At 40.0% G+C, this 13,862-nt stretch overlaps 1 protein-coding gene across 1 annotated transcript in view; it reads left to right on the top strand.

Annotated features, from left to right (window-relative positions):
- THSD7B (thrombospondin type 1 domain containing 7B) overlaps nt 1-13,862 on the top strand; it is a 259,051-nt gene that overhangs the window by 75,130 nt on the left and 170,059 nt on the right. The window contains 2 exon segments of the mRNA XM_031057310.1: nt 1-63; nt 6,291-6,460. The exon segment at nt 1-63 is cut by the window's left edge and continues 13 nt beyond it. Of these exon segments, the coding sequence (XP_030913170.1) occupies nt 1-63; nt 6,291-6,460 (233 nt within the window).

Genomic DNA, 13,862 nt, shown 5'->3' with positions numbered 1-13,862 from the left:
GGAGCTGGAGGAGAGGGAAGCCTGCAGTGGAGGAGGGAAGGCACCGCTGCAGCCCTGCCCCAGGTATGGCCAGAGATGCTTCTCCCGCGTGATGAGACAACCAACCAGAACACCTAAACGCCGGCATTTACCTCCTCTTTTACACACTCACCAGCTCACTCCCACTACTAATTGCCATCCTCCACCTGCACAACCAAATCGGTACACTGTACTTCCCAGTACTCAAACTTTCACACCCTACATTAAACTCTCTTGGTTTTGGAGGTAAAAAAGCCTCTGCATTTCCTCCCTGCTGGGTTTGTGCATGGAGAGGGGTGCAAGTGGTGCTTTCTCCGTGTTGGAGAGATCATCGATTTGGTCATTGTTAGCTGTGATTATTGGTCTAATACTCTTTTAATTATTGCTATTTTCATTATTCCCATTACAATAATTACAGTTATATGTAGAAATAAATTTGAATTGCACCCACTACATTTCATATGTAGTTCACATTTATCATATTTTAAAAACTGAGAGCAGTCGCTCTTGTTCTCTAAATGGCTTTTGTCCTGATTGCTGTTTCAGAGAATTTCATCAGCTGTGCAGAGACTGGGCAGGTCTCCATGGCTGAGATTTTATTGGCTTTGAAATTTTAATTTTTACATAAGATTTAATTATTTGTCTTCATCTCCCCGTAAAAAAATCCCAGTCTTGCTTGAGGAAGATGGGAACTGCTCAGAGGTAATAGCTTCCCTCTCTGTGCTTCTTGAAATGGGAAACTTTGCAGTCCCTGAGAGCTTGCTTGGTTGGTGTGACGGAGAAGATCTCACCTTTCTGGTCTGCAAGCCCATGCCATTATGCTTGACCAGGCTAACAGAGGAGCTCGATAGTGTGCTTTGCAAGGAAAATAAAATATTGCTTGATTTTTCGTGAGACATGTTCTGAGATTGACTGTAAAATGCTTTGGGATTGATAGAAATTTATATGCATGCAGAAAAATCTCCCTGTCTGTGAATGAGTGTGTTTAATAGGAGAGCTGTTCAGTGCTCAAGTCATGAGTTTCTGGGGCTTTTGCCAGATACTGCCAAAACCTTCTATAAAGCCTTTGCAAGATACATTTCTTAGGAAGGCATCACCTGTAAAAGTGTCTCTGTATCACTGGGCTCATTCAAAATCAGATGCTGATCATTTTTATGCACCCTGCTAGCAGAAGAGAGAAAGTATAAAAAAATATTCTGTTGCTTGATTACATTCTAAGGAAAGGCTCTTACAGAGTGATTTTTGCTCCTGCCCAAGTGCACATCAATTTCAAAGACAATAGATTAACACATTGTCTTGCTGATTTTGTACAGGAGCGTGGGTGCAGGTGATACCTGATGGGGGGAGACTGGCTGGAAGTTAATCAGGGAGTGAGCAGACGTGGGTCTGTCCCTGGTTTCTCACTTCCCCTTTTTGACATTGCACTGTACTGAAGGGCAAACGGTTGTGTAGAGCCAGGAGAGCACAAAAGGTGAGAACCTGCAAACCACTGATAATTTGTGTAGGTGCCTCTCTCTCTGTAGAAGGAAAATCTGTTATTCTTTCAGTGCATTGCTGCTAGGCCCAGGTTTTCATGAGCCTGTGAGCTCTGAAACCTTCCCCATCCCATTATGCCTCCCTACCTTGAGGCAGCACCTCGGGGGCAGTACCTGCATGAGTGAGGATGAACTCTAATGTGCTAGCTCAGAAAAATAACATTAAACTTGGAGGTTAATAGAGCCACTTAGCTGGAAATATTAAAAAATACAACTCTGGTATTTAGTTAATAGTTATTTCTAGAGATGTAATATCTCAAAATGCAGGTGGTAGGCTATGACCTTCTCACACTGTGCAGAAGAATTTTACAGCAGTGCCTGGTTACTAGACTTTGATTGATTCACTCAGTATAAAGAAACAAGTGAGACTGAAAATCCATAATATTGCAGTATGTGCTGTGTGTCTACTGAATGTAAGGCTGTGGGGACCAGGATTTTGTATTAATGAACAGAAGTAAGAAAAATGTATATTATTTAGGTTTCAGTAGCTGGTAAAGCTTGCTATTGGTCCATATTTCAGTTTGCAGCCTGGTGATTTGGTGTTGGTCCTTGGGAATTGGTGACTGAGCTACTGGAAATAGCTCAGATTGGAAATCAGTAGCTTTCCAGACATAGAGAGATGTAGTGTTAATCCTTGTGAAATAACACAAGGAACTTTAGATGCTCCTATTCTTCTTATTTGACCACATTCTATTTGTAGGGTAATACCTAGGAAAATTATGTTTTTTTCCCCCTTAAATATATGCCATTCCGTCTGTAGTTTGCTGAGGCTTGCCAAACAATGATCTTTTCTTTCTACCCCTTAAATGAAGATGATGAATTTAAGGAGCTTCAGTAGCAGAAATAAAAGAGGCTCTCCTTCATTTGTCTGGTCTCAACACAATCCACTCCTTTTTTTCTGTTCGCCTAATCAGATTAGGTTTTAAATACTTTAAGGTGAGACTGCTGTTTACTTTCCAAGTTCCTAGAAAACATCTCTTTTTCTTTAGGTTGATTTGTAAACAAGTAGTCTTTCCTTTAGTTTTAGGGCAAGAATTTTCTGCAGCATGCTTCAGCCACAGCAAAGAAAATGGGCTAGGACATAGACCAGAACAAGTTGCTGAGCAGAAGGAATGGGATTAGGAAGAAATTAGTATTATATTTAGAAGAATATTAGGAAGAAATTCTTCATTGTGAGGGTGGTAAGTCACTGGCATAGGGTTCCCAGCAAAGTTGTGGCTGCTCCAAGCCTGGAAGTGTCCCAAGGCCAGGTTGGACGGGGCTTGGAGCCACCTGGGATACTGAAAGATGTTTGTGCCCTTGGCAGGGGGTTGGAATGAGATTATCTTCGAGGTCCCTTCTAGCCCAAACCAATCTGTGATTTTTATGATTTTCTAGAGGCTGTTTTTTAATGCAGGGGCAGAGAGCACCCCTGACTGCATGAAGGTACATAATGTGGGCTTCATCCACTGACATAAAAAAGCAGCAGCTTAAGAGGTTGCAGAGTTGTACTCCTCAGAGAGAGGTGGGTGAAGTTATATTCCAGTCTCCTAAAAGGATCCAGAGATGACAAAAATACTTTAAGCCTCAGAACTGCTCAGTTAAATATAACCTCTATGCCCATGGCAAAGCTACAAGTTAAAGGTCCCATCAGAGGTAGGTGGCACAGGTGTAAATTTGCTGTTAAATGGGAAGGGCTTTTAATTTTATGGTTGAAGTTTACAATAACATCTATAATCAATAGTCTAAATGCAAGAAAATAAAACACTTTAACTGCATATAAGACTCCAGAGCTTTGTGCTTTGTTTTACCTTTGGTTATTTGTTCTGAAAGGATTAAGTGCTTAAAAAGCTTAAACACATAGGAGGTGATTCTACTTTCTTTTATTGTGATATAAATTTGGGATAGTTCAATTAAAGTGAATGGGTATATACAGATATAAAACTTGTGTAAACACTAAGAGCATAAGTCCTATAGACTAAAGAGACCAAGAGGTTGCTGTAAATCGGAAAGATATTGAGCCCTTGTTTGTTTCATGACTGTCGCCAAGTCATGAGTTTTAAAACAATGTATTATATCTTTTTTATCCTTGATCTGTTGCTTTCATGTTCGCTGGGAATAGATAGACTTTCCAGAATTATGATTATGTCTTCATATCATTCATTTTGGTTGTGGTTGCTATGTTACGAGACAGGGATATAGCAGAAACTCTCTTTGCTTTGTTGGAAATTCAAAGCTTTTCAGAAGTTAAATGATGGAAAATGGGAATGTTTTAAGACTCGATTTTTGAAAAAAGGCTTATTGCTGAGATACAGGTGTGATGGTATTACTTTGTAAATGAGGTGTATTATGCCCAAATTAAAGATAAGGCATTAGTGTGAAGTAGTAAAGACTGGAGAGGAAGTGCAGTGAACTGTGCTAGAAGGCTCTGGAGTTATACTTGGGCAGTGCCTTTCAGCCCTTTGACCTCCTGGTGGGCTTGTTAGTGGCTATGAAAATGTGTCCCTCTTTATGCCTGGAGGTCAGGATTCCTTTTTGGAGCAGTGGACATGTGCAGGTAGGAGCAGATAGGGCTGAGGCTTGGAGCTGGTGCCAGCGGCGCTCTGAAGGGCTGTCCTTGCCCATGCTCACACAAGTTACTCTGAGAGAATATATAAAGGATTTTTTTTTCTTTTTAATTCAAGAGCTGATGAAGTTTAATTATCTCTCTGAGCTCAGATTTAGTTATTTTGCATAATTTTAATCACCGATGGCCTAATTTTCGTAGGTGTTAATTCCCACAGCTCACACTGAATAGGAGAAGCAGATGCTCACACCTCTGGAAATGAGTCTTTAGGATCTAGAGTTCACAGCTGACTTCCTAAATCAGATATTGATAATGAGTTTTACCTTAGTCCATTTGTGTTTTAAGAAATACTTCTTTAAAACAACTATGTCCATGGCTGTGGAAAGATGGGTGTGTTCTAAATTTAAGATTTTAATTTCAAAAGTAGACCTGAAAAGCACAGAGTTCTGAAGGGATGTGGAGGAGGAATCCCCTTCACCTGGTGTTTGCTGAAGAGCACTTTTCATTGCCTTTATGGTTGCATTTAACACTGCAGGCCCAAGAAATGGGATTAGGAATTCCCAAAAGGAACTAGCGAGAAGAGGAATTCATGGCTGTGCTTTATATGTTGTGGGAGTTTGGTATTTGATACTTGTCGTGTGAAAAGTGTGCTCTTTATTATTTTCTTTGGGGGTAATGAACCCTGTGAGCGTATCCAGATTTGCACAAGATGCTGTGAGTTATTTAGGAGAGAATGACAGCTCACCTGAACAGTACCTGTAAAGGCAAGTAATTGGCAGTATTCACAAATATTTTTCGTGAATACATTACAAAATTTGGGGCTAAAAAAAAATCATTCACAAAAAAAATTCATTCACAAAGTAAGTTAAGAGAACATGTGTACTCCAACTAGTGTGTTTATTTTTCATATAGTTTTGAGATGCAGGTTTGCTTGCTATAGCTGTCAGGAGCAGATACTGTGGAGAATAAACAGAATTATTATGTGGAAGGCTTTTTGTGCAGAGACACCCCACTGTGTTTGAGTTTACAGTGATCAGTCAGCAGTTAAGGAACATATGTAGTTTTAACAACTGTGGATCTGCTGTAAGAGGAGAGAGTATTTGTCTTGAGAATAAAGGAAGGAAATTATTTTACATAGTTTACATTACACAAAACCCAAAGATTCTGTGGTAAAAATAAACTAGGAAATTTAGAGGAGTGGAAGCATAAAACAGCACAAGTGTGAACAGATTGGTTATAAAAACAGTATTGCCTGAGATTTGTGTTTGGGAAGCTTGAGACTTTGGGCTCTTATTTATTTACTCCCCTCAGACTGTGACCTGTGAATCAAAGTGAACTCTGCCTGTGGAAACAGTTGTGTTAGAACTATTATGCTCTATTATGTTAGAAATGTTATGCTCTACATTTTCAGTCATGATGGGGAAATAAATTCTGCTTTCCATGGATAGACAGCACTGTTTTCCCTGTGGTTTTAATAAGTTCTTCCTGGCACTTAAGCTGGTACACACCAACAACTGTTGTCTGAACAGCATTCACCTACCTGTGTCCCAAAATATTGTAATTCCTTGAGAACCTTTCATGCTCTTTAGGGGTAAGTGTAACATAGAATGAAAGTATTTTTTGTCTTGAGCTTGCTGTGTTTCACAACTTGTGGAAAATGGAATTAACTGAGGTGCTGTAGCCAATCCCTTGAAGGAACTGGCAGGACCTTGGGCACTTAGAAGGGATGCCCTCTGTGGGAAAGCTGCAAGTGCTTGGAGCTCCATTGACAAATGCAGGATTTCAGCTGTTAGGGGCATTTCAGAGCGAGGTGTTCAGCTCTTGGCAGAGAGGGGTGGTTTAGTGCTTTGAGACACATGTTTGAAAACTACTGTTCACACTTAATCAAACCTCTTAATCTTCACTCATTTTTTACACTGTGCTCAAAGGTGCTGTCAGAATGATTTAGTGCTTCAGAACGCTTTGGAGATTGGTGCTCTGTCAAAAATTTTACACAAGTGCTTCAGACAAATAGCACATACTTAACCTATGTAAATTTAACACTCAAAATGTTTCCAAACATTCCTTGTTTTGGGTAGGAAAGTGCTGCTATAAAGATTAAACCAATTGTATTTTGCCATCTAATAAAGTACCTCTCCCTTTGTGTAGTCTTTCAAAAACTCATTTTACCTGTTCTCTTCCTTTTTCCAAAGGTTTGCCTGGAGGACTTCTGAATGGAAAGCTTGCCAAGTGTCTCTGCTCCTTGACCAGCAGGACCCTCACCACCAGAAGCAGGCAGGGCTCTGTGGAGGTGGGATCCAAACCCGGGTGGTGTACTGTGCCCAGATCGTCGTGGAGCTGGGGACACACCGGCCCAAGGAGGGTGCGTGTGCAGGGTCGCTCTGAAACGCTGGCCTGAGTGCATCTGAGTGGGAGAAACAGGAAGAAAAAAGTAGATAACGTGGAGTTATTGGTAGCCTTTGGCTTGCTGCTGCCTTCCTTTTGTCCGTGCTCACACAGGGAGGTGCTGCTGAGCACCAGAGGGAGCCCTGAGGAGCTGCCAGGACTCACAGCCTCCTGGGATGAATTGCTGCCAGTTCTGTTGTTCGCTTCATTGGGAGAGTTACAAAGGATGAAGGAACTAAATTATGCTTGGAGTTGACTTTTCTTCCTCTGTCATATATCAGGAAACCCAGCCCCTTGGTAGCTGAATGCACTTATCTGTAGAGTAGTCTTAGTTTAGAATATAAAACAGGTTGTCACACACCATTCCGGATATGGCTTTAGCCTCTGCTTCAGGTTGATACACAATCTTTCTTGTGATTTGAAGGGGAAAGCAAAAATAATATTGTCACAACTTTTGAGCAGACAGACGGGTTTTGGACTCTGGAAGTGAGTTATATTTCCTTTAGAAGAATAATAAGTAGTTACAGATTCACAATGAATAATTCATCATAGGCTGTTTTATTTACTCAATGTGGTGCTCTTGCAGAATGTGTTTTTGAGCAGAGATGTAAGATAATAACAACACAATATTGTATCTTAGATTTTTTTACTTACAGAGGGGAAGCAAGAGTTTCCTGGGTGCCCAGTGTGTGTCCCAGCATCCCTCACAGACTCTGAGGTTACAGAAAACCAGACCTGTTTTAATCTTTATTCAGTCCATGCACAGTGGCTGATTCACCTCTCCCAGACATCTGGCTCTCCTGTGCTCTCCCAGCACAACCCCTCTCTCTTGTTCCACACAAGTGTGGACTTTCAGAGTTAGCAAAATGCTGTTGTTAAAAGATGTGTGGCATTTATTGACTTTCTTCATCCTTCTGAGCACTCCTGTGTTCCTTGCAGCCACTGCGAGGGAGGTTGGTGAGCAGAGAGCTTGAACTGACTTCATTCACACTTTATTCTTTGTCAGAATTGTGAATTTCTCAGCAAGACTAGAGGAGTGCCTCTGAATTCCTTGAGCATTTACATATCTCATGACCAGAGTGTGCTGCATATCCAGTGTGTGACCCACCTGCAGATTTTTCCCTTGCTCAGAGTTCAGTTCAGCTTAAAAGTTGCAAGCCCCCTCCTCAACTGAAAAACCCCACAAACCCTGGGATACCTCTTCCTTGTATTTATGCTTCTAATCTTTAAAAAAAACCCATTCATATAGTCAGCTGGAAAGCCCCAGCTGTGCAGAGCAATTGTACTAGTTAGAAACTATTACTGTAATTTCAAAGCAGTAGTGCAGATGTACAGTAGTGCTTGGAAAGTGAAAATCCCATCTACTGTCAGCACAGTGACATGCAAATGGAACAGGGAAAGCCTTCCCTGTTATCTCTCCTCATCCAGTAATATTCAGTGAGTCTCATTTACTAGCTGACTAATTTTTGTTCTCTGAATAAATAAGGAATTACATATTTGTTTGCTTTTTTCTTTTGGCAATCAGAACTGGCAGAATACTTTTATTTATCACTATCTCATCTTTTACTGTACCAATTTTTCAGTGATGAGAAGATGAAGAAGTTAATTCTCTATGTATAAGCAAATATAGTATCTAATTGCTGCCATCAAAAGCACAGTAATTTTTCTTTCTTCACCTCTTGAGTATCCTTAAAGGGATCATTCAGGAGTCAAACAAGCAAGTCTAATGGAACATTACCATCCATCACAGTTGTTATTCTTCTGGTTGCTTCCAAAGAGAATTTGGACCTGGGCCCAATGACATATGTGAAAGAAGATTTTGTCCCGTGGTCTCTCCAGCAGCATTCTGGGATAAAATATGTTGAATCCTAGTTGGAGACAGGTACCATCTGTGATGTGTTTATACATACTGCTCAAAGCTCTTTTATCCCCCAAGGATGTCTCTCCCATTTTTTATTTGTCTAGTCTTCCCATCTCTTTCTTCTTTTATTAAAATGTGTGTTTGGAAAGGGAGCACCTGTTTCCTTGAGCCCCTATATATCAGCTGTTCAGAAGGTTAAGTCTACTGAAATTTTTCTGTATTTTGATTATAAGGTTCCAACTTGAAGATACTGAGAATGGAAAACTCTCACTCAGGTATTACTTTAAGAAATGCATTGATGAGATTTCATATTTTTTTTCCCCAAGAGGTGACCTGACTAAGAAATCCCTGTCTTGTTCCAAGTGAAGTTATATGTTTTCTAAGCCTTGAGGAGGATGTTCAAACTATTAATATGAGTATTTGGAAGGAAAAGATATTGCAGTCTTTGAAGTGCTTGGTAATGTTCCTGCATTCTGAGGTTGTTACAGCTAAATTTACATTGGTAAATGTGTAAAGTGCTGTGCAGTTCAGAGGTCTGTGAATGTAGGTAACCCTAAGTGAAGGGACTGTGCTGGTTTTAATGCTGACTGTTCTGTCCAAGGAGTCCACACCCCTCCTCACCTGGGAGGCTTTTGTTAATTTAGGCTGAACTTTAACATGATTACCTTTCTACAGATCCTGCTGGTTTTAAGTATCTCACTGAATTTTAACATGTTTGAATTTATAATGCTTAATTTTCACAAAGAGGTTGTAATCTAGTAATTCCAGAGATGGAAGTGGTAAATCTGCATGTTTGAAATGATGTTGTTTTGAAGAGGAGACACATTTTGCACAAAAAGTAACACAGACTATGCAAGTGAGCTGCTTGTGGTGCAGCCCTTTCTGCCCTTCAGCTCTGGATACTCCTTGATCCTTGTACCTGGAGTTTCTGGAACAAACTGTAGGAATGGTGGTGACCACCCTTCTTTGTACCTCTTTTTTAAAGTAAGTCTGTTCACTCATATGAAAACTCTTAAGCAAAGTAGAAATGCACATCATTAATTTATTTTCAAAGCCAGACACTGTTACCATAGGACAGAAATGCTTTCTTCTCCTCTGTAAGTGGGCTTACAAAAAGAGATAAGATTTTGGGGATTTTATGAAATTTTATCTGAAATGTATTGTTCCATAATAAATTTTAATTGATCTGGGTGAATATTACTAACTAGCAATCCCCAGTGTGCCAACAAAAAAGACATCTGGTAGGGAGGAATATTATGCAACAATCTGTTTATGAAACCTCTCCTTGTTTGGCAGTACAGCTCTTCTCTCAATAAATTACTCCAGTGATATGGGAATGAAAATTTCTCTTGGAATCTGGGACTGGTGTCTGTATTTATGTTCAAACAGTTAATAAACATATGTAGTTTCTAGATTTAATTTTCTACCTCAGGATTTCTTTACCTTCTTTTCTGAAGACAAGGGAGTATCCTTATGTTTTCTAATTAATCTTGTTTTTTGGCTTTATCTCAAAAACTGTATCTCTTTCTCAGTAGTCTGAGAGATGGCAGTCTATAAAATACTCCAGAAGTATTTCTTCTCTTCTCTGAACTACTTACCTGCTGTCTCTAGTGGCTGGGATTGCTGCTCTTTCCATATTTTCTGTAGCTTTCTAACTAGGGTTCTGTCTGCCCTGTCATTCTTTCATAAAATTTGTGCCTTATATGTCTTGACATTTTTCCTTTTTTACTTGTTTGAATGAGATCCAATTCACATCTTGCTTTCAGAATTTTCTTAGAGTGTTTTTGGAGCCTGTCTGCTTAAGTTTTAATTATAGGACTGAAAAGACCTTTGTGAAATAATGCTTCACTTCCTTGAATCCTCTTTATTGTTTACTCTGCATAGTAAATTTGGCTAATAAAATGTATCTCTTATTACCTGCTCAGCAGAAATCATTGCAGGTTCCTATCTTCTTAATCTTTGTTATTACATCTGAAAATCCACATAAAATTCTCATGCCTGTATAAGGTTCTAAAGTTTTGTTTACATTTTTTTGCTTAATGAGTTTCTCTATCATATTTGTCTCCATATATTTATTTTTATTTGAGTTTTAATTTCAATAGCAGGTATGTGACACAGTTGTGTCTTCATTGTTTTTGGATAGTTTTTAGTGTTACCCTTCAAGGCTATTTTGTGCAGAAATCTCTATTATTCTTATAGTCCTCTTTCCTTTGAGAGACATTCAACCCTCACCTGTTAGTAGACATAATACCTTGCCTTACTCCCCTGCAGTTCCCCAGCCTATACTAATTTTTGCTTTATTTTTAGGATACAATTCCACCTGGTTCATTTTACATCAGATTGGTTTTCTATAAACTTGTGTGTCGCCAGCTGTAGCAGCAAAACCTCCTTTAGTCTGTTTACAGCTGAGGACTTGGAAAATCCTCAAGTACCTGTTCAGGTCTAATGGTTACTCTCTGATCCATCCCTCTGTGTATTCCCTTATGTAGTTTTGTCTTACAAGCCCCTTTACTGACAGAATCACAAAATGGTCTGAAGCTGAAACTGGTCCCCTGCACTTTCATCTAAGTCCTACTTCTACGAGTCTCAAAATGATTATTTTATGGCCTTTATACATTCTTGTTTTCCTCAAAATATTGAACTTTCTCCCTGCTGCTGATAGGCAAAAATGCCTATTCCTTTCTTATCTGATGAGTGTTTTTTTCAGACTCTTCTTGATTCCCACATGGGAAATATTTTGGCATTGTGTTTTGTTTTTCAGATATTGGTGCCTCTTTGGACTTGCACAGAGATTAATTTGAGGAGTCCTTTCGTGGATATGTTACTCTCTATTTATTCTCATCCCTTTCTTTCTGCCCTGTTGTCTTTTTTAGCTCCAAAATGTGCTGTTTTACTTCCTTTGCTCTGTTTCCTAACGAGGGTGCCACAATTTTTTCCCTGCAAGTTCTTTGTTCTGCTCTGAATCATGACCTTCCAATCTGTGTCTCCAGGGGGATTAGTGTTTCAGACTGGTGCATGTGGCATCTGTTCAGTAAACCCTGGTTTTGGGAAGAGGACAGTGCCAGTGGAAAGGCCAGTTTGAATGTGCCACCATCCCTTTGGGTGCCAGGGATCTTGTGGAGCATCAGGTCCAACTCTTCAGGAACTGAAGTTGGTTGTGCAGGTTGGTGTTGTTCATGGCTTTTGCCATCCTGCATACTGGATGTGCATCCAGCATATAAAGACTGTGTTGATGAAGACAAGCTGCCTGTAGGAGTTTAGGAGTTGATGCAGGTTATGTCCTGTTGGAGTGAGCCCTGTGTGGAGTGTGAGCCCTATATTAAATGCACACTTCATTTTTTTTTTTTTTTTTTTGTAAATTTATGCTGGTGTAACTGCAGGAATGAGAAGATTAATTTACTCTATGGAAATTAGAATTTTAGGACTTTGATGTTTAAATCCTGTTTTCCTTGTCTGGTTTATGAAATTGAAAAGGAATAGGTTAGAATATATTAGTAATGAGAAAACTTGACTAGGACTGTAGGAGGGAGAGAAATAATGGTCAGCAGTGGTGTGAAAAAAGCTTTGTTGAGCTGCTCCTGGTACAGCAACAGGAGCATCCAGCCTGGAGCTTAGCTGACCTGAATCAGCTAGAAGTCAGATTCTCAGGTGGAACCTCTCCCCCCCCAAGGATCCCTCTCATCCCAAACTAGTTATTTATCACTGGGATGGCTGTATTGGCTTGAAAAGATGAGAAATACACCTCTGAAGTGTGAAATATATTCAGGGAAGTCTGTATCAGATTTATATTGCTGGGATGCCAAGTTATTGATCTGTAAGCTCACCAAATGCTGAGCAGATTTATGAGATACAACTCACATAATGGAAAAATAACTATGTAACAGCTGGCTTCTTCGGGGGAAACCCTGTAGAAGTATGAGAGGAAATGATTTTATTCAGATTGTTGTAGTGCTTGACAGTGGTATTTAAATGTGCATTTCAAAAATTGGAGTTTGAATCCATTAAGAAAAAAACCCAACATTCTCCCTAATGTCTTTCAGAGGTGTAATACTTTTAATTCTTTCATATCTTAAAATTAATTAAACTAAAATGCAGTGAGTAATGTTTAAAAAAACTTTGACAGTAAAAAAAGTGAGCCTTTTAAGAGGTGCCTTATAAAAAATAGGTCTTTTTTTTGTCAATAAGCTATTTGCTATGACCCTGAATAGTTACCACTTTATAGATGCCTGAATTTGTTTAGCTGGCTGTGGTATGCAGCAAATAATGTGTTGCCCAGTGAGTTCACGTGAGATTCTAGGTTTTAGTCCAGGCTTTTATATTTGAAAGCTAACATTTTAATTGCATCTGTGTTTTTATAATTATTTCTTGCCACTGGAACTGGATTTATTCCCTCCCAGACAGTGATGGTTTGTTCTGTGTAATTTTGTCCTGCTGCTGTTCTGAGGCTGGGGAGCTGCATTGTGTTCAGACAATAACAGGGAGCGAGATGAAAAATTAAAAGGATCTGCGTGCATGAGGCTACACCACAAACTGGGACACTGGGGAGAGAGAAGGAAGCCAGAGGTGTCTGGAGCAGGAGACAGTGGAGATAAATGCAGTTTGTGTGCCAAGGCCAGCCTGGCTGCTCCCAGCATCCGTGTCACCAGCTTAGCTTTGGGCCACCTGTGCCACATCCCGATGTCCCAGGCACATCCACAGAGGGGCTTTTGTTGTGCCAGTCACAGAAGAGGTTCGTCCTTCCTGTGGAATGAATGCTGAACACAGCAGTGGGCAGAGCTCACACTCTTACAAGGATTTCATGAAGTTTTCATGGATTTTCTTCCTGTTTCATAGGTTTTCTTCCCTGTTTTCTTTGTTTCTTCTCTTACCCTCTCTGGTGGTCTGCTCCAAAGATTTTCAGCATTTTCTGGATAACAGCCAAAAGGCTCAAATATCCTGCAGAATCCTTTTTTGCTTTCCATCATTGGCTTTGCTGCCATCCCAGCATCCCTGGTGCCTCTGCTGTTTTTCCTGGACACTCTTAATGAATTGTCACCTCTGATCTGTTCAGTCATGTGGCTGCTGGTGGGGAGCCCCGTGCTCACTCTGAATTTTTGCCAGATATGTAGAGTGTTGTTAATCTCCACAAGTTCTGCTGTAGCAAAACAATGCAGTATCCCAGCTGAGATCATAGTCCTGTTGAGCAGCAGAGGGAGGACACAGGGATACTTTTTGTCTGTGTCACTTTAATAAAATTGTGAGGATTTTTATTGTTCTGAAATGCATTAAGCCATTGTTGCTCTTGGCAATCCACTATTAACCCTCTTTCATGCTGTGATTAGCCTTCTATTCATACATTGTTCCTTGTCTATTAAATGGATTTTAATTGAAAATAGGCCTTCAACTTTGTGCTTAGTGGCTTCAAAACGAATTGATTTTTCCTCAAAGCATAAAGGAACCCTTTCCATCAGACATGGGGTGCATTAGGCCCTTAATGGAAGGGTGCAAGGGACTGGGGTTGGTGCCATTTCCAGGCTGG

Source organism: Geospiza fortis, unplaced genomic scaffold, assembly GCF_000277835.1.
Source record: "Geospiza fortis unplaced genomic scaffold, GeoFor_1.0 scaffold112, whole genome shotgun sequence".
NCBI classification, from domain to species: Eukaryota; Metazoa; Chordata; class Aves; order Passeriformes; family Thraupidae; genus Geospiza; species Geospiza fortis.
The sequence above is the reverse complement of the archived record's forward strand: the minus strand, read 5'-3'. Positions and strand labels throughout refer to the sequence as shown.